Below are 27369 nucleotides of genomic sequence, written 5' to 3' on the forward strand. Positions count from 1 at the left end.
AAATTCAATATATTCAAAACATTATCTTTTCCCCCTTTCCCACTCAGGGTTCAACAAATTGCAGTGTATTCATCCTCCTGCCCAGATAGCTGGACTGCTGTGGGCTCTTCCCTCTCCCTCCCTTATCCCCTCATATGCAGCATGTTTCCAGACTCTCAATTCTATCATAAATAACTCTTGAATCCTTTCAATTCTATCTTCCACTTTTCCTCACTAGTTTAGTTTATCATCTCTCACCTTCTAACTCATTTCCTGCCTCAGGTCTTATCCCCCTCTAGTTATTAGCTGTTGTGCAACCAGAATAATTTCTTTTTTCTAAAATGCAAATCTCATTAAGTCCTTCCCAGGTTTGAAACCCTTGAATGACTTCTCTCTGACCTCATTACATGGCCAATCATCATCTGGTACTTGTTCACTGCCCTGCTTTTTAAGGTGACTGAAATAGTTAATCATAGCCTCCATAATTAAAAATAAATCTGATTCTTCTTTTCCCAAACTGAAATTATTTCCTATTTTCCCATTGATTACTGCCTGGGGAAATCAATGTTAGTAATTCCATATCTGTCATATTTAAAAAAAATAATTGCCTTTAAGCTTTGCTTATACATAGTGTCTTGCCATAAAAAGTATTTTTTAATTATTATGTAATCTGTTTATCTGTCTTTTTTTTTCCATGTACCTTTTGAATTTTGTACCCTGCTGAGAAAAGTCTCCCCTGATTTCAAGGCCATCAAAATATCCTCAAATTCATCTGGACTTTATTTTGTTTATGGTACAAGATAGGGCTCTGGCTTTCTTTATTTTCAGATGAAAAGTCAGTTCTATCAGCACCTTTTATTAATAAATTATTGATTTCTCAATGATGCTAAATGCCACCTTTGTCTTATATTAAGTTCTTCTTATAAACCTGGGGCTGGCTTTTCCTGGAATCTCTATTCTATTCCACTGAACTATTTGCCCATTACTCTGTTAAGACCATTTTTACTGAAGTGGCCTTATGGTAAATTTTAATAGCTATTGAGAACTTTTAAATAATTCTAATCAGTTTCAGAGGAACCCCACGGGGATTCTAATTAAAACCACATTGCATGTAAATACTATTTGAGGAAACATTTATATTTCTATGACAGTAAGTCATCCTGTTCAGGAACTCAGTGTGGCCTTTCATATGTTCACATCTTATTTTGTGTCCTTTGGTAAGATCTCACATTTCTTTTATTCAGGTTCTTTAACATTTTGTTAAGTTTAAAATATTTTGTACTCTAACTGGTATATTTTCCTCTCTCCACTTCTAACTGGCTACTTGCCAGTATTAAAAATAAAAATAACAAAAAACCCAAAAGTTCAACCTACCAGTTTGTGTCTTACATATCTTTATAAATTCTTAAACCACTTTATAAATTCTTACACCATAAATTCTTTTTAATTCTAGTTATTTTTTACTAGATTCTCATGGGTTTTTGAGACCTCTACAACTACAGACAATTTATATATTTATTTTCTAATATTACAAAATTGTTTCATATCCTTATCTATTGCATGAGATAGAATCTACAAATAATGAATCACATTATTAAGAGTTAGCATCTCCTATGTCTGATTTTTAAGGAAATGGCTTCAGAACTTTGCCATTCAGTATGATATTTGCTGAAAATTTTTGGTAAATGTCTTTAACATTATGCAATAGCTCCTTCCATCCTAACCTATTCAGAAATTTTATTAGGAAGGGTTGCTAAGTGTTATCAAAGATAATCTAATTGCTTTTCTCCTTTAATTTGCTGTTGTAAAAAGTTCAAGTTTTGTTTTAATTCAAACATGACCTTTGTTCCTTGACAGTCAATGAGACAGAAAGTGACCAGATGCCATGCAGGAGCAGAAAAGGGTGACCAGACACAACAGACTGGAAGAGCACTACCTAACGCCCCTCTTTGTTTCTTTGTCCTGATTAATGTTCTGGGCCCTGAATTCTGCTTTTTCAGATATGAAAAGTGGCAACCTCTCCTTTATTTTTGTTTACATTTTTCCAATACCTTTGTCTATCCATTTACTTTTCAACCTTTGCTTGTTACTTGGTTTTACAAGTGTTTCTTGAAATAACATGCATTTGAATCTGACTTTTCAGCCCATCTGACAGCCTCTCCCTTCTGAGTTCATTCACACGTAGTGAGGTAATTAATATACTTAATTTTATTCCTTCCATCTTAAATATGGTCTCTTTCGTTTTCTTCTTACTTTTGCCAAACTAATCATTTTTCATCTCTGTCACTTTTTTTTTCAATCTCTTTTTTCTTTTTTTTTTTTTTAATTGAAGTACAGTCAGTTTACAATGTTGTGTCAGTTCTGGTGTACAGCACAATGCGTCAGCCATACATGAATAGACACATACTCATTTTCATATTCTTTTTCACCATAAGCTACTACAAGATATTGAATATAGTTCCCTGTGCTATAGAGTATAAATTTCTTTATCCATTTTGTATATACCAGTCAGTATCTGCAAATCTCAAACTCCCAGTTTACCCCTTCCCACCCACTTCCCCCCGGTAACCATAAGTTTGTTTTCTATGTCTGTGAGTCTGTTTCTGTTTTATACATAAGTTCATTTATCTTTTCTTTTCTTTTTTTTTTTTTTTTGCTGTTCCTTTCCTCGCTCATTCCTCTGTTCATTTTTCCTTCCTGTCAATTTAGAAGTCCTACTGTGTTTTAAATTTCAGCTCATGCCTACATATTCCTGAGTCATCCTTAAATATATATACATTCCATCAAAAGAAAATAATATTATACAATGCATTTTAACATACAATCAAGCTTACCCCTCCCTTGACCCCAAACAGGATAGAAGCTTTAATTCTAGGCTATTAATAAGTTTTTCTTTCAAGGATGACTCTTCTATTTCAAGAATCCCTACTTAGCATTTATATTACAGAGTCCGAGTCACATCATTATTATCTATTTAATTTTAATAACACATACATTGCAAGATTCATTGCTCCTATTATTCCTCTCCCTCTTGTCTTTCCCTCTCTTGGGATTTCTGTTCCAAAGCAATTGTCATTTGATAAAGTATTTCCTCAAGTGTTTTCCTCAGATAAGTACATGGGACAGAATATTTTTTAAATGCCTGCACTTTTGAAAATGTTTATTTTGCCCTGACGAATGATATCTTTTCTGGTTATTAATTTTTGGAACTTAGTCTTTTTCCCTCAGGATTCTACAAATGTTGCTCCAAGATTTTAACTTTCAGTGTTGCTGATAAAAAGTCTGCAGCTAATTGATTCTCTTCCCATTGCAAATAACCTGTTTTTTGGTCTCAAAACTTTAAAATTTGTCCTTATCCTTGGACTTCAGGAATTTCACGAACGTGTGTCTACGTATATGTTCTTATAAATCCTGCCTGAGACTCAGAAAGACGATTATGTCTTCATTTACTTGTTTTCTCCCTCCAGACTCCTTTTACTCCATGTTATGACTTGTGGATCACTCTTCTGAACTTATCTCTAGGTAATTCTGTTCTACATTGTCACGTATTTCTTGGGCTTCCAGATTTGACTCAAGAAGTATCATAATCATCGTCTGTTTAATTTTTTAAACAAAAATTAAATTTGTTATATATGAAAGTTGTTATGGGAGTAAATCAGAGTTCTTATCACAAGAAAAAAATTTTCTGTATCTTTAGTTTTATATCTATATGAGATGATACATATTTACTAAACTTACTGTAATAATCACTTCATGATGTATGTAAATCAAGTCATTATGCTTTATACCTTAAACTTATACAGTGCAGTATGTCAACTATATCTCAATAAAACTGGAAGAAAAAAATTAAATTTGTTTAAATTTGGAAGATTTGTTTTTTGTTTTGATCATCTAATTGCATCTAGTTGTCTTCAAATTTTTCTTTCTCTTTTTCTTTTTTTATTAAGTTATCTCTGATCTGTTCTAAATAACACAATTATTCTAGTGTTTGGCCTGCTCTTTCCCCTTGGGGTTCTGAGTTCCTTTTAGTGAGTTATTGCTTTTCTCTTCCTGCAAATTCTCCCTCAGCATCTACACAGACCAGGTCAGAGAGGTCTCTCCAACAGTGGCAAACCAGTGAGTGATGGAAGGAGTGTGATTTTCTGCTCCTGGGGTCAGGCATGAATTGCCAGCAAATCATGACCTCTTTGCTAAAGTAGAGAGTAGAGGCCTCTGTTGCCAGATGTTGCCAGACCTCCACAGAAGCAAACTTAAGTCCCAACTTAAGTGATGGATCAAATCATCCCACCCATGCAGTATTCTTCCAGATCCCTAACAAATCAGAAAGGTTCTGTGAGGGCTACATGAAACAGGCAGGCAGATGGGTCCCTTCTTTAAGGAGATTCACTGGATTCAGTCAACCAAAGCCCTTTCTTCAACACACAATGCTGGTCTCTGAGCCAAGCAATGAGGATAAATAAGCCTGCCTCTCTGCTTCTAGTCTCTTGGTTCTTTCTTGTTTCTAAAATGAGTGACATCCCATAAAATGCCCTCTTTCCACCCCCCTCTCCTGGCCTCAGACACTCCCTCAAGGATTTACCAAATGGCCTGCAAGGGTTACCTTTGATCTAAAATGCTCTGAGAGTACTATTTTTTAAAGTATTCTAATTATTGTGAGTAAAAGTAGCTTAACTTCCTAAATCATTAGTGCTCCTAAGTTTTATGACACCAGACAAAGAGTATACCTTTGTTATGTAGAAGATACAACAAGCTATCATGTGCTGTACACTTTCAAAACTTGCAGTATGTTTCTTTGAGTAGGTGATATTTGGCAGTCCTTGCAAAACCACTACACACTTTATCAAGATCTGAAAAACAGAAGCACAATGGTTTTTGTTGAAAAATACCATCCTTACTCATTTAAAAATGTTCTATTCAGATCATGCAGTTTTAAGCCATCAAATTTTGTTATTAATACTTATGGATAAATTGCTTATTATATATAAATAAGTGTACCCTGAGATAAAATTGATAAATTCAATTTTTAAATGAATCCTTCATCTAAAATAACTTGACATCTAGTGGAGAAGATAAAATAAATACACAAATGACTATATAGCAAAGCACATTTTGACAAGGGCCATAAAAGAAAGGGACAATATCACATGTATACAAGAATCTAAAGATCCCTTTCAGCCTTAGGAGGACCCTGAAAAACCTTACAGAGAAGGATATACAATATTAAATATATAGTGATACAGGTACTTGAAATAATAGTTTCCTTTAAAACTAAAACCAAGCATTCATATCTGAAGAAATCAATTACTATTGGTGCTAACTTCCTTAATTACTCTGTATATTATATGATCCTGAATTTGATCAAGAGCTAGATGATTAAGTTTAACTTTCAATACTGCTGCACAGTTCTGAGGAATATTACTATCAGAAAAGCAGAGCTGAGACTGCATCAATCTATTCATCATTCAGATTATCCCAAAGGACAAATTAATACATGGATACTGGTCCTTTGTGAGCACATTAATTGCTTCATGCCACCATTCTAACAATATCATTACTATTGTTACAGCATACTTATGAATTTTTTTAATGCTGCTTTAATTCCTCCCCTTACCATCACCCTCCCACTCCCACCCCAGCACACTATATCCCCAAATCATGTTAACAACTCAGCAGTTCTGTAGTTTTCTCTGGGCTCATATAATCTTATGTGTATATATATATTATGTATATATACATAAACACACAGAACGAGGGCTAAAGTTGTTTTGCAAAATGAAGCTTATGCTCACTTTTCTGAACTATGCATTTCTCCTTCAGCCACGTCTTGTGAGACATCCCTCCAGGCCTACAGGTATAGCTCTAATTCGTTATTTCTAATAGTTGCATGATATCAGTGTGAACTAACCATAATTTGTTCAGCCATTTCCAGAATCTTAATGTTGCACAATTTTACGGTTGATGTCTTACAGTCTGGCAGTTCTGGCCATCCTCCTGTTACTGTACCTCCTCTTTGTCTCTGGTTTTTTCACCACCACCAAGGATACCATGAGAAACACTCATATATATGCTCAGTTGCCAATACGAGTGGCGGCTGAGGTGCCAGCTTTGAGATGACACCCAATGAGAATGAGGCACCATCCTCCGGGGCATAGTATATACTCTAAATCAATGACCAGTATGTGGTACTGTGTTCCCAGTAGATAGAACACATGAAACCAAGGGGTAGAACTAGGGGTTATTTCAGTTTATGGTATAAATTACTAATAGAGGGTTTGCTTGTTGGGTAAATACGTATTTTATTTACTAAAATTTTATTCTATAGGATAAATCACTAGCAGAGGGATTGCTATGTCAGGTATATTTGTTTTTAATTTTACTCAAAATTATATTTAGTTTAATTAAAATTAAGAGTACTTTATCAAAATCCAAAGCCTGTAATAATTCATATTTCTCCCATCAGTGAATGAGGATGCCTTTGCCCCACATCCTTACCAGCAACAGCGGTTACAAAACTTTTCGATTCTGCCAGAGATATTACATTGTTGACTTAATAAGCATTTCTATGGATATTTAGGATTTGAGCATCTTTTCATATGTTTCTTGGTCACTTGGATTTGTTCTCCTCTAAACTGCCTCTTCATATCCTGTGCCCATCTTTTTATCAAGTTAATGTTGATTTGTAACACTTTTTGTTACATATTTACCCTCATCAATGTTAGATACTTTTTCAGATTTTTTTTTCTAAGTCTACAAATTTTTGACTACCTTTGTTATGGTCTCTTTTGTCACGCATGGGTTGCCATAAATATAGTCAAATATGTCTTATCTTTCTTGCTATTTCTAAGAGTACTGTCTTGATTAGAAAGAGTTCTCCCAACCCAGGATTGCAGGTGGGACTTTTTTTCCCGTAAGTTTTCCCTTTATTTTACCTTTAAGTCTTTAATACGTCTACATTTTTTATGTGTGGCACAAAGTAGGGGTCAAATTCTACTTTCTTTCAGATGAATATCCAGATGTTTCACTACCATTTACTAAAAATACCCATTATCTCCCCCACTGAATTGAATGCCAATTCTGTCACATATTCCATCCTCGTATATATTCATGCCTATTTCTGGAATCTCTCCTCTGTTCCACTTATTTTTTCCTACTCTAAACAATACAAGTTAAACTCCTTTACTAAGTTATTTCCTCATAGTTATAACCCACTTTCTGAGTCAAAGGCATCCTGAATCAATGGGATCCTAGAGGATGACGGTGGATTATCCTGAACTCAAGCAACTGAGCACCAATTGCATGCAGGTGCTGTTCCTAATATGGCATCTTTGCTAGAGCACATTAAAAGGTGTGCCTTGATGTGGCTTATATTTTCTTTTCTATCTTATTAGATAAAAATAATATCCTATCAGGAAGAATTTTCCATTTACACTAAGCAGAGAAGAATACACATTTAGAGTCTTGCTCCAGGGCAGTGATAACTCTCCTACCCTCTGACCTAATATTTTATGAAAGGACCTGAACTTCCTGGACATTTCTCAAAATAAAACATTGGACCACTGTATCAATAAGTGATGTTAATTGGAACTAATAACCAAGAAATGGCAAGTACGCTGAAGACCTTGTAAGATGATGCCCTCCAGAGGATAGAAATAAACTCTAAGAAGAGTCAGGGGCCTGACACTTTGATGAAATGTCTGGGACATGCTGAGACAGCCCTTCTAAAATAAGTCTGACATCTGGAATCTCTCACCTCTAAGAAGAAAGAACAATGCTAGGGGTTCCAGAGGAAGCATATTCCACACTGGGGAATACTGCTCCAATCCATTCACAAGTGACATGGAAGCCTGCCAACAATGAGTCTAGATGTTGGATTGTGGAGGCACATCTCTTGGGCAGCTGAACAACTGGGTATGGGGCACGTGAGAGAAGGTGGCATTCCTATGCTCCAGTATAGCCACTCCAAAATGAGCATTTGTTAAGTTACTTAAGCTCTCAGGTTCGTTTCCTCAGTAGTGAATTTAAAAGTTTTATACTTTGCATGAATTCACTCATATCTTCTTGGTTTTCAAAATCTGAGTCGATGATGATGGTGGTGATGATGACTTTGTGTAAATATAATCAGCAGTAAAATCTTACTTTTCTAATTACTTCTGTGGTAGGCAGAATTCTAAGACAGTACCAAGATTCCTCCCCCCATAGTTATACAAGCCCTGTATGATCCCTTCTCCTTGAGCACAGGGACGACCTGAGAAGGTGATGACATGGTCACTCTCATCACTACCTTACTTTATATAAGACTCCTCATGCGTATCAAAGGAGACTCCTCTGCTGGCCCCAAAGAAGCAAACTGCCACATTGTGGAGAAGGCATGGCAGGGCATTGGTAGTCAGCCCGTGGGAACTAAAGATCTCCTATCAGACAACTGCAAGGAAGTGAATCTTCTCAACAACCAAGTCTTCTGGAAGAGAACCCTGAGCCTTAGATGAGATCATAGCTCAGGTCAACATCTTGATTTTAGCCTGATGAGATCCTGAGCAGAAGATCAGACAACCTGTATCCAGCCTCCTGACCTATGGAACTATGAGATGGTAAATTGGTGTTGTTTCATGCCATTGAGTTTATGCAGATTTGTTAGGAAGCACAGACAACTAATATAATCCTTTCAACCCAGTCTCACCTACTCTTTTTCTAAAAAATTCCAACTCCTTCATCACAGAGACACCAAGTCTTTTTTTCTTGGGTCATCTACCAATTTTTTTCCCTAGATGTTGGCTTTAACAATACGTTTTGAATAAATATTGCTATTTCTAACATTACAAGAACATAAAAACTAAAATGGATTAAAAAACCAAGAAAAGTATACCACCAATATTTAAATATGGACAGCAACGGGGATAATGTTTTCAGAGAAACACATTTTAAGTCCTTATTTATGTTTGCCCAGACATATAATTTAAATTATGAAAATGTTTTTCAGTTGACTCATGAAATTTCATAATGCTTGTTCTTGACCTATTTGTAGTTTATAAGAGATACATTGCTTTTTCTTTTCCAAAAGGCATTGCTAAGTTGCCTTTGTAAAAATACTCTTATCTGGGGGGAAAAATACCCTTACCTGTACAACAGGTACCAAAACAATATTGTGATATATCATAGGAGCAAGAAGGCCATAGCACTGAGTCACAGCTTGAAGAGAATAACTGGAATCATTTAGGTAGTTGCTAATTTCCAAAGCCACTAACACTCTCTCACATTCAATTAGTCTAGCAACCTGTAAAGAGACAGGTATTGTTACTCAAATTGAATAGCAGGTACTCAACTAATGTGTCTCTAAGGAGAAGAAAGGGTAGGAAATGTGATCCCTGTGGTGTAACAATAATATGAATGTTGGTATTAAAAAATCTAAATTCAGGAACAACTTTAATTACCCAATAATGCTACATATGGATGACACAACCTTAGAATTAAACTTCAGAATTTTTTGTCAATTTCAATACAAATACAACTAGCAACAGAAAAGGAACCAATCTTTTTAAATTGGTAAGACAAAATCTTAGCTCTATTTTAATGTTAGAAAAAAATCTAGCTTTTTCAAAAGCGTAAATTATAACAAATAGTAATTAAAATGTATCTGTAATATTGACCCCCCTTGATTAATAGAGTCTGATTTTCCAACTGAATCTGTGAAAAAATGGTAAATTGTCAGTAGAACAAACTAATCCTCTACTATACCTCTGCTGCTTAAAGTAAAATGTAAAGATAGGCTTTTTACAATTAATGCCATCTAAAAAGAATAAGAATCCTATCTAACTCCTTCTTTCTCTTTCCCAGGGAAAGATTTCATTATTTGTTTATACATACATACAAAATAATGAACAAAGAAAACAGTGTGATTGGCAAACAGAAATTTCCATACAGCAAATTACTTCCAGAATGGTAGTCTAGCATTCTGGAATTCACTGAAGTACTTAAGGATTTTTTATTTTTGTTCTAGATGATGAAAGAAGAAACTGAATGCTATGAAGTAGGAACCGGCTAATGGCGGTGAGTACTCTACAAGACTGTGAACTTGTCTTGGGCAAAGGGCCACGTTTCTTTCACTTTCATATCCACAGAAACTGGCACCATCTCATGTAACAATTTATTGGTTAATTAATTAATGAATAAGTGGATGAGTAGAAAAAAAGCAACTTAAAAAAAAGACTATGTGGAAAAAGTCTCCATAGCTAAGATGAGTAAAGAAGGAAAGAGAGAAAAAGAAGAGTGAACCTCAGTCTAGACTAAAAAAATAATGTAGGATTGTTATTAAAAGCAAAAGCAGATGTATGCAGAGCAATGTTTATAAGCATCCAGGAGATAGGTTAAATCCCTGTCTCTGTACAGGAGTCCAGTATCAGAGTTTTAAAGAATGTGGTAGATGGATATGCACCAGCATGTGAAAATATGTCCAAGATACTTTATAAAACGTGTTTAAATGGCAAGTTGCAAAACAGTGACTAGATCATAAACCTGTTTTTACTAATAATGATAATAGCGTATTTGTCTATGCATATTTACAAAAACTGGAGAAATTACATGAAAACAAAAATGTAGTATTCTTAGGGGCAACAGGATTACAATGGGTTTCACTTTGTACATTATGCATTTTTGAATATTTAAATTTATACTACTTTTATACAGGGAAAAAAATATAAATTGAAAAGAAGGGGAAAAAAACCATGAACTCAGGCCTGTGAAACCTACATAAAATATCAAAGAAACTAGCACAATCATACAATGACCTCGCAGCCCATTCAGAAGCCAGGGTATGCAACCCCCAAAGAACATAAACTGGAAGCATCAAGAAACAAATAAAGGAAAATCAGCACATTTTCAGTCACTTTAATTCACTTACTTGTTGAGAGGGGAAAATCTCATTGCCTTTAATATTATCACAGAAGAGATTTTCTTCTTTAATTTTAATGTCACTTGTTACAAAAATATTTCTAAGAAAAAGATATAAGAGGATTGAAGAAGTCTCTGCCAAAATATCTGAATGCAATCTGCAAAAAGAAGTAGATAATGTTACAGGTACAAATACAAAATGAGTTTAGCATGTGAACTCGACTTTTTAGACTATTTGTTCTTAATATCTACACAGTGATCCCAAAATACAGCAAACATTTGTGGAATATTTACTTGTGTACAGTTGTTGAAAATTGAAATTAAAAGATCATTCCTAACAACAAGTTCACAATTAAGAAAATTAAGCTGCTGACGTATTATGTCACAGATACATAAAAATAACTATTGGCAAAGTCTTCTGGTTCTAATATATAAAGTTCTTTACTATAAACATAATGAAATCACCATAGATATTCAGAAGTTTGGAAAACAGGCCCAATATTTCAATCAATGAATTTTCTGAAAGTGATGGTTATTTATAGCAAAATCAGCCACGGTTAAAGAGACAGACAGAGATACTTGGGGGTTGGACAGAGTTACTTCTAATTATCTTTTCTAAATTACAGTCAACAGACAGTACCAACCATTGGCAAAGCTGTGAAATCTGTAGTCTTCCTTCTCTATTTCCACATTCCCTTCCTTACCCTTAGCCTTACTTGGTGACAAACCCTCTCTCCTAAGCTTCACACCCTCCACTCTCTATACCCTCTATCCCTATACAACAGGAAAGGATCTGACATCAGTAATTCACACTTGAAGATGATGTGTTTCACCACCATGTTAAATTCCCTAATTATCTTTGCCAGGAGAATTTTAGTTCTTCTGCTTCTGCAACTCATACTAAACTCTGTCCTCGTGATGACCGTCAGTACCTCAACGCACACAAAAGTCCAGGCTATCACCTCCTCCTGGTTCCTTCCCTACCCAAACCGGACTCTGGGCAGTCATTTCCCTTGTGACCTCTCTAGCACATTAGATTCTGCACCCATTGTTTTTATGCAATAATCAATGTACTTGACCCTGTATAAATGTCACTGTCCAATTTCTCTACCCTACCACAGAGGCCAGTCAATTATTCACTTATTTGTTCTCCTCAATCTTTTTTTTTTTTTTTTTTTTGCATTCAAACTAGCATTTTGCTCAACATCTACCATGTATAAGACACTCTTGTAGGCCCTGGGATACAAAGATAAATCAAATGTGACCCTTAGCCACAAGGAACTGGACTCTACTACAATTCACATTATGTAACATCAACTGAGTCATCAGTGATTCTCAGCAACACTTCCATTTCTCCCTGATGTCTCCTTGTTCATATTCCCCACAGCAGCATTATATTCTGAACCCCCCTGTTCTCCACCCTCCTGATCACCTCCTGGCTCTACCACCATACCTCCTCAGTCTCTCCCTCTCCAATGGCTCCCTACTCTCCATCCTCCAAAATTATTTCCTTAAGCTTGTCTTCCCCCTCAAGCCTCTCCCCACTTTCCTCTTATCTTTACCACCAAACTTCACATGAGTAGTCTTTGCTGGTTACAATTCTCCATTTTTATGTAGCCAATTGCAAAAGGTTTCTGGCCCATATCATGCCACAAGGATGGCTCTCTTGAGCTTACCAACGGTTTCCTAATTGCCAACTCTAAAAGCCTCTTCTTAGTTTTCATCCTACCCAGCCTCTCTGTAGCATTTTATTAAACAACTGTTCTGCCAGACCTTACACTAGTGCATGTCCCTCCATGGTGACAGTCTCGCTTCCCTTGGCAATGTACTTTCCTGGCCTTTCACTTCCAGGACAGCTCCTTTTCAATTGCCTGTCTTGGTTCCAACTCCTGCTTCTCCCTGTTAAATGTAAACAATGCCCGGGGTTCAAGTCCAGTCTCCTACCTTTTCTGCTAAACAGCCATTCCCTGGGAGATATTACTCACTGTCAAAATTTCAGTGATGACCTCAATGGACAATTTATATTTCTATGTCTCTAGCCTTTACCTCTCTCCTGAGTGTCAGCACCAACTACTTACCAGACATCTCATCTTCAAAAGTGTCCTGCTGGAAAATTAAACTCCAAATACCCTCATATTCATTGTCTCCCTCCAAAAACTTATTCCACCTCTCTTAGGGTCCCTAAGTAAACACAGGCTTCCTGGTCAGTTAACACTGGATATCCCAGTCAACTTTCACTCCTTCCCCTCTCTTGTCCCCACAAGTCACATAAAATCTTCCAAGATCTGCCTCTTCCTCCTCTGAAATGCCTCTCAAATCCATCCCCCATGGCACCGAGCATCACCACTGTACGTGGTAAAAGCCAGCTCTGCATCTGTTTAACTGAATGGAATTACAGCTTGATGTGAATGTGCATTACCAGTGCCTTGTCTCAACCAGCATTCGCATTTCTAAGCTCATTATCTTTGATTGAGGAGTGAAGGGTTTTGTCTTACTAAAAGAATTTCAAGCATTAACAAGCAGGTAAAGGAGACTTGTTTTTGAACATATTGTTGACACAGGCTGAAATTACACTAATGCTCACATCTGAGGCTGCGCTTAAAATTTAGTTTCTTAAGGAAAAATGGCAGTAAAGCAAAGGATGGCCTGTGGTTTTATATGGCATCTACAGGCCAATTTGCAGTGGATGGTCTAACCCTGGGAGCCCCTTCAAGCAACGGAAAACCCTTCTTACCCTAACAGTCCATCCATCAGACCCCAACCTCAACCTGACCTTTCTCTGTTACAAAGGTCGCCAATGCATATTTGTGTTTTCTAGTATAACTGACATTATCCTCAGTTAGTATGTGGTATTTTTTTCCATAACCTCATTGCTTTATATTCGGGATGTATCTATATGCCTCTAGTGTTTTCTCTGACTCTAACAAAGAAATTCCTAACAAGGACTCAAGTCTTTGGAATGTATACGCTTACTTATTGGAAACAGTTCTACATGGACCATCTTAACATGAAACTGAAAATTAATTCTAGGCTTCACATCCAACATCTATATTTTCAATAAGCTAATTAATATTTTAAAAGAATATTTCTAATTACCTTCTCTGCATAATAGTCATTATATTGCTTAAACAAATAACGGACTGGTCATCCTGAAGTGGTGAAGCAACAAAATAGTCCCAAACCGGTGAGAAAACTTTCTTAGCCAACTCATAGTTACCAATCTGATAGGCAACCTACAACAGAAAGTACATTATCTTAGGCATTACTTGAATTTGTGAAATGTATATTTTAAACAAGAACTCTGATAAGGTCCTGTCACACACTGATTTCATATAAAGTTATTCGCATTTGCTGTTCCGCTCTACAGGGCCACGGCAAGGTAACAACAGCCACCGGCAAGGGAGAAAGGCACATTTTGAAATCTCTTTTATTTCTAAATTGCATGGAAATTTGAAACTCTGTAAGGATGTTTCAAATACTCATAAGCAAAACAAAGATCACATCTGAGCCAAATTAATTTCATTTCCATCTATCTCAGCAGTGCACTCCATTTATTACAGACACTGCTATAATGAACAATCTGTTCAAGAGAAACAATCAGATTTCCCAGACCCAAAATATGAAATATACTTCATTATTCTCTGGTTCTGACTGACACTTTCAGAGCTTTTGTGCAATAAAGAGTTCAGAGCTGAAAAGAGTGAAGAATAAAACAGAGATGCTTCTGAGAAGCCGTAATGTGTTTTAAGCTTAACACACTCAACATTAGGCAAAGCAACTGATTTCACTGGTAAAACCTAGAAGCTCAGGAGATAAATAAAATCGTCAACATACCTATTTCTTTTGGTGGACTATATTTCTTTAAATAAATTTCTAAAAATCACTCTATTCAAACATGTTTAAAAATAAGAAATCTCACCACGTGAGTTACATGCTGCCTCAAATTCTTAGTGGAAGCAGGTAGGATATGAAGTATAAATAAATTCATTAAATGAAGTATGTAAATGATATGTTGCTAGACTGTCTTCCACACAAGGGATAACTTATAGGGGCAGGCTGTTTAAAATCTGCCAAGTCAGTTACTCATAATCAACCAACCAGCAAACTTTCATGACGTTTCTACTCTGTGCTAAGCACTGTAAAGAAAAATTCTTCAAAGCTGAAAACGATCTCATTTCCATGCAACTCTCATCAAGTTACAGACATAAAACACATGACATCACAAAAAAAAAAAACTGCAAAGAATAACATTATAACTATGGAGACTTAGAAAAGGAGAAATGAAGACTTCAAGGGGAAGTCAGGGCTTGGGTGAACCCTAAGACAAGGATAAGATTCAGATGGACACAGGTGAAACAGAACCTGAAAAAGGTCCCATAATGGAAATTGCCACAATGCCTTTGAGAGAGACTGGAAAGACAGGTCGGAATTTGAAGAAAAGTAGGCAGTATGATTGGACATGTAAAGTGGGACATGATTTGAGAAAGTCTTGAAAATCAGATGGAAGTGTTTAAAGATGTCAAGTTGGACTAAACACTTCACACGAGTTCTTGTGTTGACTCTTCAGTACAGCTCTATGAAGTGAGCTCCATGACCATCCTTGCTTTTCAGAAGAGAAAACTGGGCCATTGAGAAGCTGAGTAATTTGTAAAGAGCCTGATATTCAGTAAAAATACAAGAGCCAAGACAGTGTGACAGATGAGGTCACTTCTCTGGGCTGCACTGGTCAAATGAAAAAGCTGGACTAGAGGGGTCACTAAAACAGCATATAAATCTAAGATTTAACATGGAAAATGGTAACAGATGATGTGTCAGGAGGTTGGTGAAACTATAACTGAATGTTCTTTCCTTTTAAAATATAACCTTTCAAAAATAATGGTATTTCTTCAATCAGTGGACATTGCAAAATGTAAAGATGCCATGATGAAAGTAAGGTTTATAAATTCACAAGTCTTTGTGAGTTAAGAGAAGAGTGCCATAATATCAGCAGGTCCAAAGACGGTTAACTAGAAGCGATGTGCAGAATGGATTTTAGGAGGGGGTGAGGTTAAAACGAGAAAGCAGCACTAAAAGACTGATGAAACAAGGACAGAAGAGACCTCCTCCTTGATACATGACCTCCACTTGGCTTCTACATTCCTTTTCAGCCTCCTTGGTCAGCCCCTCCTCTTTTCCCCAATCTCTTTACGCTGGCTTGGCCCCCAGCTCAGTTTTTAGACCTCTCCTCTCTTCTGACTGCACTCCCTTCCTTGGTGCTACCATTCAGCCCCATGGCTTTAGTCGTCCCATGACTACTCTCAAATCTCTTGCCCAGACCTGTCTCTGAAACTCCAGATTCACACATCTAACTGCTCAACAATTCTCTCTGAATATCTAATAAACATCTTACCTTAACATGCCCAAAACTGCATTTCTGATCTCCCCCTGCCCCAAATCTACACCAACAGCCTTCCCCAACTCATTTGATGTCAAGTCTGTCCTTCCAGTTGGTCAGCCAAATACCTTAGAGATATCTTCTATTTTCCTCTGTCCATTGTTTCTATCAGGAACTCTTGCCAACTCTTCCTTCAAAATACACCCAGTATCAAGACACTTCTCACCACATCAACTACCATCACACTGGCCAAGCCATTCCATCTCTCATCAGATCATGGCAATAGATAGTTCCCTCTGCTTCCACTCTTACCCACTCCCTTATGGTCTATTCACAACATAGCAGCTAGGGTGAGCCTTGGAAATAGAAGTCACATGATGTCATTCTATACTTCAAACCCTCTCCGGTGGTTTCCCACTTCACTCAAGATGAAAGCCAAACTTCTTACTATGGCCTAGAAGTCTTTTTGTGACCTACTCTCCCACCCACTCACTCACCTTTACCTCTGACCAATCCTTTTACTCTCCACCAGGCCCTCTGCTCCAGTCATGCTGGCCTCCTTGCTGTTTATCAAAAATACCAGGCTTTTGTTGTTGTTGTTCCTTCTGTGGAATGCTCTTCCTCTAGAGAGCTACTCCTTCACCTCCTTGAAGTCTCTGCTCAGATCTCATCTTCCAGATAATGACTTCTCTGATCACCTTACCTAATACCATCATCTACCTTCCTTTCCCCCACTTCACATTCCAATTCCCCTGACCATACTCCATATTTTCTTTCCACAGAACTTACTTTCTAACATACTAGATAATTCATTTACTTACTGTGTTCATTGTTTATTACCTACCTCCCACCGTGGCTTTTTGTCCACTTTGCTTGGAAAAGTGGTTCTCAAAAGTATGGTCCTGGACCATCAACATCTGTATCACCTAGGAACTCGTTATAAATGCAAAATTCTCAGGCCCTACCCCGGACTTAGTGAATCATAAACTCTTGCAGTGGGGCCCAGTAATCTGTTTACCCAGCACTCCAGATCATTCTGATGCAGGCTCCAGTTTTAGAATCACCAGCCTAGAGCAATGCCTGGCAAAGAGTAAATACTCAACAACGTGTTAAATGAATTTCTGAGTATCTAAAAATCCTTCTTTCCTGATAATTTCTCTCTACTTATAGGGACCCCCAGCAGTTGTACAATACAATAACATGACAGGCTGGCCCAGGGTGAGTAACTGACCCAAGCTGGCTGTTTTATAGCACCCGCTGAAAAGAAGATGGACTCCTCACATAAAGTTTGGTCCTGATGTTGAGGCTAATGACACTACATTCACCAGGAGAATTTGAGAGAAAGTTTATTATTTGCACAAGGGACTCCCAGGGAGAGCTGGGCCAGCATGGGCAGATCTGGGCTGGCTTGGGCAGAGCAGAAGGAATGGGTTGGGCCTTGATTAGTGGCTGGGTGGTAGGACTGAGGAAAGTTCCTGCCAGCTGGAATGTTTAAATTTCCTGCTGGCACCAAAGGAGAAGATGAACTCACAGACCCCCCTATTGGCCTACCCTGGATGTAGGGCCAAAGGCAAAAAGCAGAGTGAGCTTTAAAAACATCAGTAACCAAACATTAAAAATGAGATCAGACTCTTTTTCACATTGGGTGAGCCAATCAAGAGTCTCTCAAAGGAATGTGGAATCAAGATTAGGACATAGCTACCCAGTCTCCGTATAGAGCTGAAGTTGAGGGATATATAAAAATGCAGGTGCTGCCATTTCTCCTCCAGAGATGGAAAAGTAAGGAAGGTCCATCTTTACAGAGAGAAGAAGAAAGCAGATGTGTAGAGAGAGCCAGAGGTCTGAGACTCAGAGCTGCCCAGACTCTGCAGCTTCCCAGAGCCCAGCTGCACTCCCCCAAGCCAGGCTTACTTACAATCAGGGTTTTAACTGAAACCGTAAGTCAAAATTATCTAATTTGGTTGTGGTGATGAGATGGATAAAAAGACAGTTCAAAGGAAGAAGAGACAACTGTCTGACACAGAAATCTGGCACAAAACAGACACTGAATAAATAATTCATCAATAAATAGATGAGCAGAGACAGTGGTGATGTCCAGTTAGAGGATAAGAGGAAAAAGAAGGGCCGAAACTTCTTAAAGAGCTTTAGAATTAGAGATGATCACATTTACCCGGTAGCTATGTTTCTTTTTTATTTTAATGGTCATAGACAAAAGGCAACCTCTATTAATAAAAGAGTTCTATGAATTCATAAATGAAGTGCAAAAAAATGTATACATTTCATTTTCTTTTCTCCTGCCACCACCATGATTACTGACAAAGCATTCCTGACCCAGCATCAAACTCTGTGGCCAATACTGGTCATTAAGACCTGTGGAACAATACCCACCCAAGTCGAGAACAGATGGGAGAGACGTGGGCTCTAGAAGAACTTGGCACGTGTTAGATGGCGAACACATGATGTCCTTGGAACATGGACAGAGTGGCAGAAAGGCATGAGTTGGATCAAGTGTCAGGTTTACCATCTACCACTAGAGTAACCTTGGGAAAATCACTTGACATCCCTAAGATATCCTTTCTGGAATAAAGCAGGTTTGGCAGAGGAAGAGTTAAATTAATCTCAGTTTCCTCAACTATAAAATGAAAGGAATGCCACCTCATAGAGTTACTGTAATCATTGGAATAATGAATTTTATCATGTAGTAGTTTTTTTAATAAATGACATTCCTCGTTTCCCTATTTCAAGAAGCCACTGTTCCCACCGGTGGTTTGATTTAGTGGTTCAGTAATCCAGCCATATGCCGCATTTGATCTTATATCCACTTTACAGATAGGGAAATTGAGACCAAGTAATTTGCCTAATAAAAATCCCGCTCACAGATTTCCAATTTTCTATATTTTATATCACATTATCTAGCCACTCCCAACTGAATAATAAAAACAGATGAGGCTATAAAGAGGGGGAATTGGAAAGTATCTGCAGAAAAATATATATTTCATAAAGGTTCCTCAAAATTTTTTCCAGATAGCCTAAATTAATAGAATTCTACATTAAGGGAAAACCTAGTAAAGATTCACCTGACTTTATTATTACCTATAGAATAATGCTTAGTAAAAGTACAACCTAAAATCTGAAGCCAAGTTAATCATAGGAATTTAGTGAAATAACTCCACATTTTACTATAAAATATTCATGATAATATTCTTTAAAGAACAGAATATCCTGAAACTAAAAAGTGGCCACTCTCATGAAAAACTGCAGTTTTTCATTGCAATTCCAAAAGAAAGGTACATTTTCCTACTAGAACTTAAAAGCTTAAACTTAAGTCTTAAATGAAGGAGAAAACTTTGTGAGAAAATTCGGCTTTAGCCACTTAACATTATGAGAGAGAATGCTCATAAACTGTCATAAATGAACTACAGGACTGCAGATATAGTATCATAAAGAAACACAGGTCATTACTTTATGACACTTCTCATTATCCTAGCAGTATAGCTTGGACTTCATTTTATTAACTTTCAATGAAACTTCTGCCAAATGAAGCCCAAAAGTCAAACCACTCCCTGGAGAAAAATTAGGCCTTGATGAAATATTTGGTCCCTCACTTTGAAATAACTCCACCACTGCAAATTAGGAAATATATTAGATTCCAAAGAAATCAAAACATCAGAAAACCATGAGCCAATATGACATGCTAAACCAATGCTAGACAAATCCTAGCAATTCTCTCAATTTAATTTTCTTTGAAAAATATGATAATATAAAATGTCACTAAGATCTTAGCTTATAATAGTAATCAGCTTTTAAGAGGAAAAAAATAGCACAAGAGAAATGTGAAATAATTTAGAACAGCCATCAGCTCTACAGCCAGCAATAGGTTTAAAATTAGATGCTTGAGACTTAGAGGTCAATGAGTCATTTTTTTCCAGTAGCCTATTTACCGGTCACATGTTTTAAGTCAGGCAATCATTTCAGTGAAAATGTTAATTCATGAATATATCCATAACTAAGAATAACAATAACATTTGTTAAGTACCTACTGTGTGATAAGTGCTATGGTTAAACATTTGACATGCATAATTCCACTTACTATTCAGAACAGTTCCGAGAGGTAACTACTATCATTATTCCACTTCATAGATGGTTACTTGCCCAATATCACACAGCTAGTGTGAGCAGCTGAAATTTAAACTCAAGTGTGTCTCTATGAACCCAGAAACTTCACTTCTATAAATTGAACCTAAGAAAATACTCATGGATGCAGGTGAAGATGCTCAACAACACTGATTATTAGAGAAATGCAAATCAAACTATAATGAGGTATCACCTCACACCAGTCAGAATGGCTGTCATTAAAAAGTCTACAAATAATAAAATGCTGAAGAGGAGAATGTGGAGAAAAGGGAACCCTCCTACGCTGTTGATGGGAGTGTAAACTGGTGCAGCCATTATGGGGATACAGTATGACGGTTCCTTAAAAAACTAAAAATAGAACTACCATATAATCCAGCAATCCCACTCCTGGGTATATATCCAGAAAAGATGAAAACTATAAATCAAAAAGATACATGCACCCCAATGTTCACAGCAGCACTATTTACAATAGCCAAGACATGGAAACAACTCAAGTCTCCATCAACAGATGAGTGGTTTAAGAAGATATGGTATAGATAATAATAGAATATTACTCAGCCATTTAAAAAAATGAAATATTTCCATCTGCAGCAATATGGATGGACCTAGAGAGTATCATACTAAGTGAAGTAAGTCAAACAGAGAAAGACAAATGTTATATATCACTTAGATGTGGAACGTAAAAAGTAATAGATGTGGAATGTAAAAAATAATATGAATCCAAAACAGAAACAGACCCACAGACACAGAAAACAAACTTATGGTTACCATAGGGGAAAGGGAGGGGGAGAGGGATAAATTAGGAGTATGAAATTAACAGATACAAACTAATATACATAAAATAAGTAAACAACAAGGATTTACTGTATAGCACAGTGAACTATATTCAGTATCTTATAATAACCTATAATGGAAAATAATCTGTGTGTATATATATATATAACTGAAACACTGCTGTAGACTTGGAATTAACACAATGTTGTAAATCAACTATGTTTCAATTTAAAATTTTTTTTAAAGATTTATATACAAGAATGGACATCACAGCTTTGCTTATAATAGAAAAATACTGGAAGGTATCTAAATATCCAACAATATACACCAAAAATTAACAGAACACTGTAAATCGACTATACTTCAATAAAGAAATAAATATCCAACAATGAAGAATTACTAAATAAACTATGATATGTTTTTAAGATGCAATACCATGCAGCCACTTAAAATTATGTTTTGACAGAATGCTTAATGGAATGAAAAGAATGTCAGTTCTTTACTGGAGATCGTCATTCAAGTGAAGTAAGCCAAAAAAGAGAAAGAAAAATGTCATATATCACTTACATGAGGAATCTTAAAAAAAAGGATACAAATGAACTACTTACTATTTATAACTTATATAATTAACTTCTTGAATATGTGTAAGCACATTTGACTATCCTTTATGACTGGATTATTGCATTCTGTTGATTCCTATTTTGTGGTTGGCTTTATTCCTTTGATAACTATGTAAGTTTAAAAAGCTGAAGCTCTAAACTGTTGTTAGAAACAATGAACACTACATATATGTAAATTTTAAACTGGTTTTATCTCTCAACGAGTTGTTCTTCCTAGAATAAACTTTGTTTTTTAAAACAAGAAACGTGGATATTTAAAGATTAAAAAAATTGTTTTGACAAAATACTTAATGGAATGAAAAGAATGTCAATTATATAGTAAATGACAGTCTCAGATGTAAAATAATACGTACATTATGACTGAAATTATGTATTATACATCAATTTGCACACTTATGTATATATATGTATACATACATATTGAGTGTGTACCTATATATGTATGTGTATACACACATACACACAAATGAAAGGATACCCCTGGATCAGGATTTCTCAGCCTTGGTAATACCGACATTTTGGGCTGGATAATACTTTGGTGGCGGGGAGGCTGTCCTTTACATTTTGAGGTGCTTATCAGCATCCATGGTCCCTTCCTACTAGATACCAGTAGCATCCTTCTAGATTGTGACCACCAAAAAGTCTACAGACATTGACATATGTCCCCTGGGGGCCAAACTGCCTCATGTTAAGAACTGCTGCTCTGATGACAGGATAACAGAAAACATCTATTTCCTTCTTTGTGCATTTCAGTATTTTCCAAAATTTCTAAAATCAGTATATGTTACATTTAAAATCAAGGGGTGGGGGGACGTTTTTGTAAAAAGCAAACTCACTCATAAGGGAAGGAATGGTTTGTATTCTATGAGACTAAATTGTTATCATGGAAAATATGTATTAAAGGAGATTTAGAGTATCTGCTGGGATTGTTTTTTCATCAGAAGTTACTTAGCAACTGCTTAACAGATAAAATAAGGAAAAAATTAGAAGAAATCTCTTCTACCTGTGTCAACAACATCCGGGCAGTAACAGCAGAAAGAGGTGGGTAAACCAGAATTGGTTTAGTTGATTCCCCAACAGCATCACCGACAAGCTTCCCATTAGAAGAATAAGCAGCAATTGCAAAGACATATTTTTCATTGGTTTCTAAACCTTTTACTTCAAAAATGCTTTTACCGTCAGCTGGTATCTATTAACAGAAACATATTTCAAGTCATATATGGAAAATTAAAGTAATACAACTCTAAAAATATAGTAAGTGAAGCTTATACATTAAGAAAAAACCTTTTTCAATTACTGTTGAGTTTTAGTTATGACTTGAGTTGAAATTAGAGAAATTCACTACAATAATGACTTCATAAAGGAAAAAAAAACTCAGTTATCATTAATGAGACTTTTAGTAAGATTTCCTGATATGCAGAGTTGTTTTAATTTGACATACCGCTTCTCCTGAGTTTGGGAGATGATTATTGTTTAGTCTTACTTTTCCATAGCTTCCTTCTGCTTTGCAACCGAAAATGCAGTACCAGGAGACCTGCCGAGAAGAGGGAGAAGCCCGTCATCTGTGGTCTGTTTAACAAGGCATTCAGTTACTTTTACCCTGATGTGGCAAAGGGAATACTTTTCTAAATAAAAATGTAACTATTCAAGTTTTAAAACATGAAACCTAAGTTTACAAAAATACTTAGCTTTAATCTTTTTAAGAAGGCAAAATGTAGTTTACCTAGGACTACCATGACTAAAATATTATTCATTGTTAATTATATTTAACTACCATTAACAAAGTAGTTTCTATGTGTTAAGTATTATCAGGAAATTTATATATACTTTCCAATATCTGCAACATCCCTATGAGATGGGATTACTGTTGCCATTTTGCTTTACAAAATATGCAGGCACAGAGATGTCCAACAACTTGCCCAAAATCACACAGTGACAGAGTGACTCCAAAGATGACTTAATCTCAGTGGAAAAAAAGATCAACACTGAAATGACTTTCATATTTAATAATATATGACAAAAAAGCAACTGGAAAAAGAAGCAAGATACTAAAATACGATATTTTAAATAAAATCTAAAAATACATAAGAAAAAGCCTGGAAGAAAATGCTCCTTAAAAAGAACAGTAGTAGACATCGGATGATAAAATGTCTTGTAAAATTATGGGTAATTTTTCTCCTCTCATCTATAAATTTCCTGAAATATGATACATTCCTTTGATTATTCTTAAATACAGACAAAAACCAAAAGCAAAACGTAAATTACACAGAAACAATCAAACATAAACTTGATTAAATAGTTAGACTTTTTGCCACGATGTCAAAATGGAGATCCCTCATCATAATGAACATTCTCACTGGAGGGGAAAAGGGAGCAAGTTGGCACCTAGGGAACAGCATTACTGGAGGGCACCCTGTCCAGGGGTTAGTGATGGAGGGGTTGTCGCGGCATCCCTCTTCCCCAGAGGCTCCACCTCACATCTCAACGCCTAAGCTACAAGAGAAGCTCAGGAAAAAGGAAATGTAATTGTCTGTAAGATGCAGCTGCCTCCTACAGCTTCGCCTGCTGTTTCTTCCTCTGGGTCAACAGAAAAATCCTAGTCATGTCTCGTCTGCGCAAGTAGTTCTCAACTCTATGCGGCCGAATCACTTTTTTCAAATATGGTTTGTACAGAGTCAACCCTTTTTTTTTTAAATTACACATACCTAAGCCTGCCTAACGCTCAATGAATAAGAATTTCTGGTGCAAACAGCCAAACTTTTGTGTTTCCAAAGAAAACATCTCAGGTGACTGAAAAGCACTAGACAAAGGACAGAGAGAACACTGAAGGAACTTGGAAGGTGGAGGCTAGGAGAGAAAACTCAGCTGAATCACAGAAAAAATTTAGAAACTAACTTTTCTTGACTTCTCATGCAAAAAGAGTATCATTTTTCATAGAGAAAAAAAGGGCAGAAAGATGGTGTTTTATGACTTAGATCACTATTGTGCTAAATTAAGCTCTACATATAAACCAGAATTTGAAGGGTAAACTCTCTAAAAGTTTACAAGCAGACTTTTTGTTTCTATTTTGTTCTGCTGATGAAAACATCTTAGTTTGCATAACTCTCAGAAGCAATGGGTCCTTACAGTGTACACAGAATCAGGACACCATGAGCAAATCACCACTAACTTTTGAAGTAAAAGTTTATAAATAACATTAGCATTTTCAACTATTAAAACAGACAATAATGCAAAGAATGCCGTAACAAGAGATTTTGATAAAACGAAAGATGGCTGAAGTCTCAAACTAGAAAACTTATTTAAGCCCATAGCACCATCTAGTGCTAATGAGTAGGTAACAGAAGGTAAAATTTCCAGGAGCACACAATTCTATCAATGTATAATATACATAAACTTCACATGACGTGCTAAGTGACAAGTCCTACAACTACAGGTCAAGCATGGTACTCTTATGTCTTCCTATTCCTAAGCATTATGAAATAAAGTAGTCACTTATTTGAGATACATAAAAAATAAGATCTCTTAAATAAATCAAAACATTCAAATAAAAACAAACACAAACTCTTGGTAACTCATCCAGTCTTAATTCTGTACTGAATTTCCAAAATCAGTGAATCCTTATTCTTAAACAGATTCCCAAAATCCTGAATTTTTAAACTGCTAGCGATTGCAATAATTATTTACTACAGCACAGCTAGGTGTAAGGTGAATGTTACGTGTATTCCCCCAATTATAAGGCATTATGAAGGTGGTATTACTTTCACTGATGAGAAGCAATTATAGTAATTTTATACTTTACCTCACATAGAGCTTGACAGATAATAGACACTCAATAATGCTCACTGGACAGAATTTATGAAACAAAAAGATCAGATAATATAATCACAGTGTATAACCTCATTAACTGATTTTAGCAAACTTTACATATGTTTAATATAAGAGATGGAGGGACATCAGTTAATATGCCAAAAATAGTATATAATAACTCATTTAATTTTCACAGTAGAAACATTTTACAAATGAAAAGATAAAAACAGAAACAAACAAAAAGCCTTCAGAAAGTCTATTTACACTTCCTAAGGTTGTACTGCTTGCTGGTAAGTAAGCTAAAATTTTAAACCTGTATTTGTCTGACTTCAAAGCCCATGCCCTTTCCACTATATCAAGTTAATGTAAGTTCAAGCAGAACACCCTAAGGAGAATCAAACACACAACTCTGCTTTTTATATTACATCAAAGAGTATGTTGTTCATCATCCAAAAGAGGAAAATGTAATATTTAAAGCACAAATTAGGTGGAACCAAATGCTTGCAAGGAAACGAAATCTCAAGTTACAGTCACGCTTAGGCTTAAGTTCCCAGGCACTGGGGATGGGAGAAAGAGCTTCAATAAACACACAAAGAGTTATGATTTATAATGTGATTGGAATCCTCTTTTGCTTGCATTAAAATAATTCTCATTTACTTGGAAGAACTCTGAGAAGAACCTCTAAATTCCCACTCCCAAATTTTCTTCTCTTCATCACTGCCTCTGAGATTAACTTCTATCCTCTTCAATGTCTGATTCCATTTCAATGAGTCCTTCTCAATCTTGAGAACACTAGGACATCAGCAGATGACTATGCCACGGTGACAAAGATACAGAGAAAAATGCTTCTCTATTATTTCTCCTCACTGTATATTTGGGTAGAGCCAAGCTATATGGAGCCGAAAGGGAAAAAGCATCAAGGGAAAAGGGTCATGAAGGGACTAAGCATAGTTAAGACATTACATTACTAATTCCAGTGTTCAGTGCTAAATAAGATTATTCGAGTCCCAGAAGCAATAAAAGTATAAATCGTTACAGTCAGAAAGGTACTTATGTTGCTTTGCTTGAGGTAAAGATCATAAAGGACAACGTACCTTAACATCAGAAACAAATGGAGCAGGTTTTAACGCCACAGAACAGTAAGTTCGGGATAGCAGGATGGGTGGAGGAGGGATTCTGCTTTTCTTTCTTTTGGCACTTGCCACATATTTCTGATATGAATATAGCATACTTTGTTCAGCTTCGATCTTCTCAATTAAAGAAAATGCTTCCTATGAAAATGTGTGACAATAGAAAAATACATTTCAAGAGCTTGAACTTCATTTTATTTGGAGAATTCTGGTGGTATTAAACAACAATATCTTGATATATGTATTTTTTTGAGCCTCAGTGGTATACATGTTTCAAGCACTGAAAGATTTTCCAGAAGTAAAAAATAGATATTAAATAAGGCAATGACATTATATTTATATGTATAATAATCATTATTATCATACATAAGGCATTTCATTTTCAAATCAAATCCTCTGAATATCTACCATATTTCATTCTTAAAATTTTTGTAAAACAATTATCTGCATTTATAGTTATGAACTGTACACCTACACTTAATGCAACTTGAAATGTGACTCTCAAGTAATGACTATTGGTATTTGTGGTTTATGAAATTAATATTATTGATGGTTTCTTATCATTAGCAAAAAGAAATAAAATAGGCAAAAATATTTATTCTATAAACCTAAAGGAAAGTCAATCACCTTTTTAAAAGGTCACACATTTAGTGATAACACATAAAAC

At 36.0% G+C, this 27369-nt stretch overlaps 1 protein-coding gene across 1 annotated transcript in view; it reads right to left on the bottom strand.

Moving 5' to 3' along the window:
• Nucleotides 1-27369, bottom strand: part of CFAP54 (cilia and flagella associated protein 54) — a 243457-nt gene that overhangs the window by 152068 nt on the left and 64020 nt on the right. The window contains 7 exon segments of the mRNA XM_032493588.1: nucleotides 4704-4826; nucleotides 9095-9250; nucleotides 10874-11021; nucleotides 13960-14096; nucleotides 22769-22954; nucleotides 23207-23299; nucleotides 26667-26843. Of these exon segments, the coding sequence (XP_032349479.1) occupies nucleotides 4704-4826; nucleotides 9095-9250; nucleotides 10874-11021; nucleotides 13960-14096; nucleotides 22769-22954; nucleotides 23207-23299; nucleotides 26667-26843 (1020 nt within the window).

This window comes from Camelus ferus, chromosome 12 (assembly GCF_009834535.1).
Source record: "Camelus ferus isolate YT-003-E chromosome 12, BCGSAC_Cfer_1.0, whole genome shotgun sequence".
Lineage (NCBI taxonomy): Eukaryota > Metazoa > Chordata > Mammalia > Artiodactyla > Camelidae > Camelus > Camelus ferus.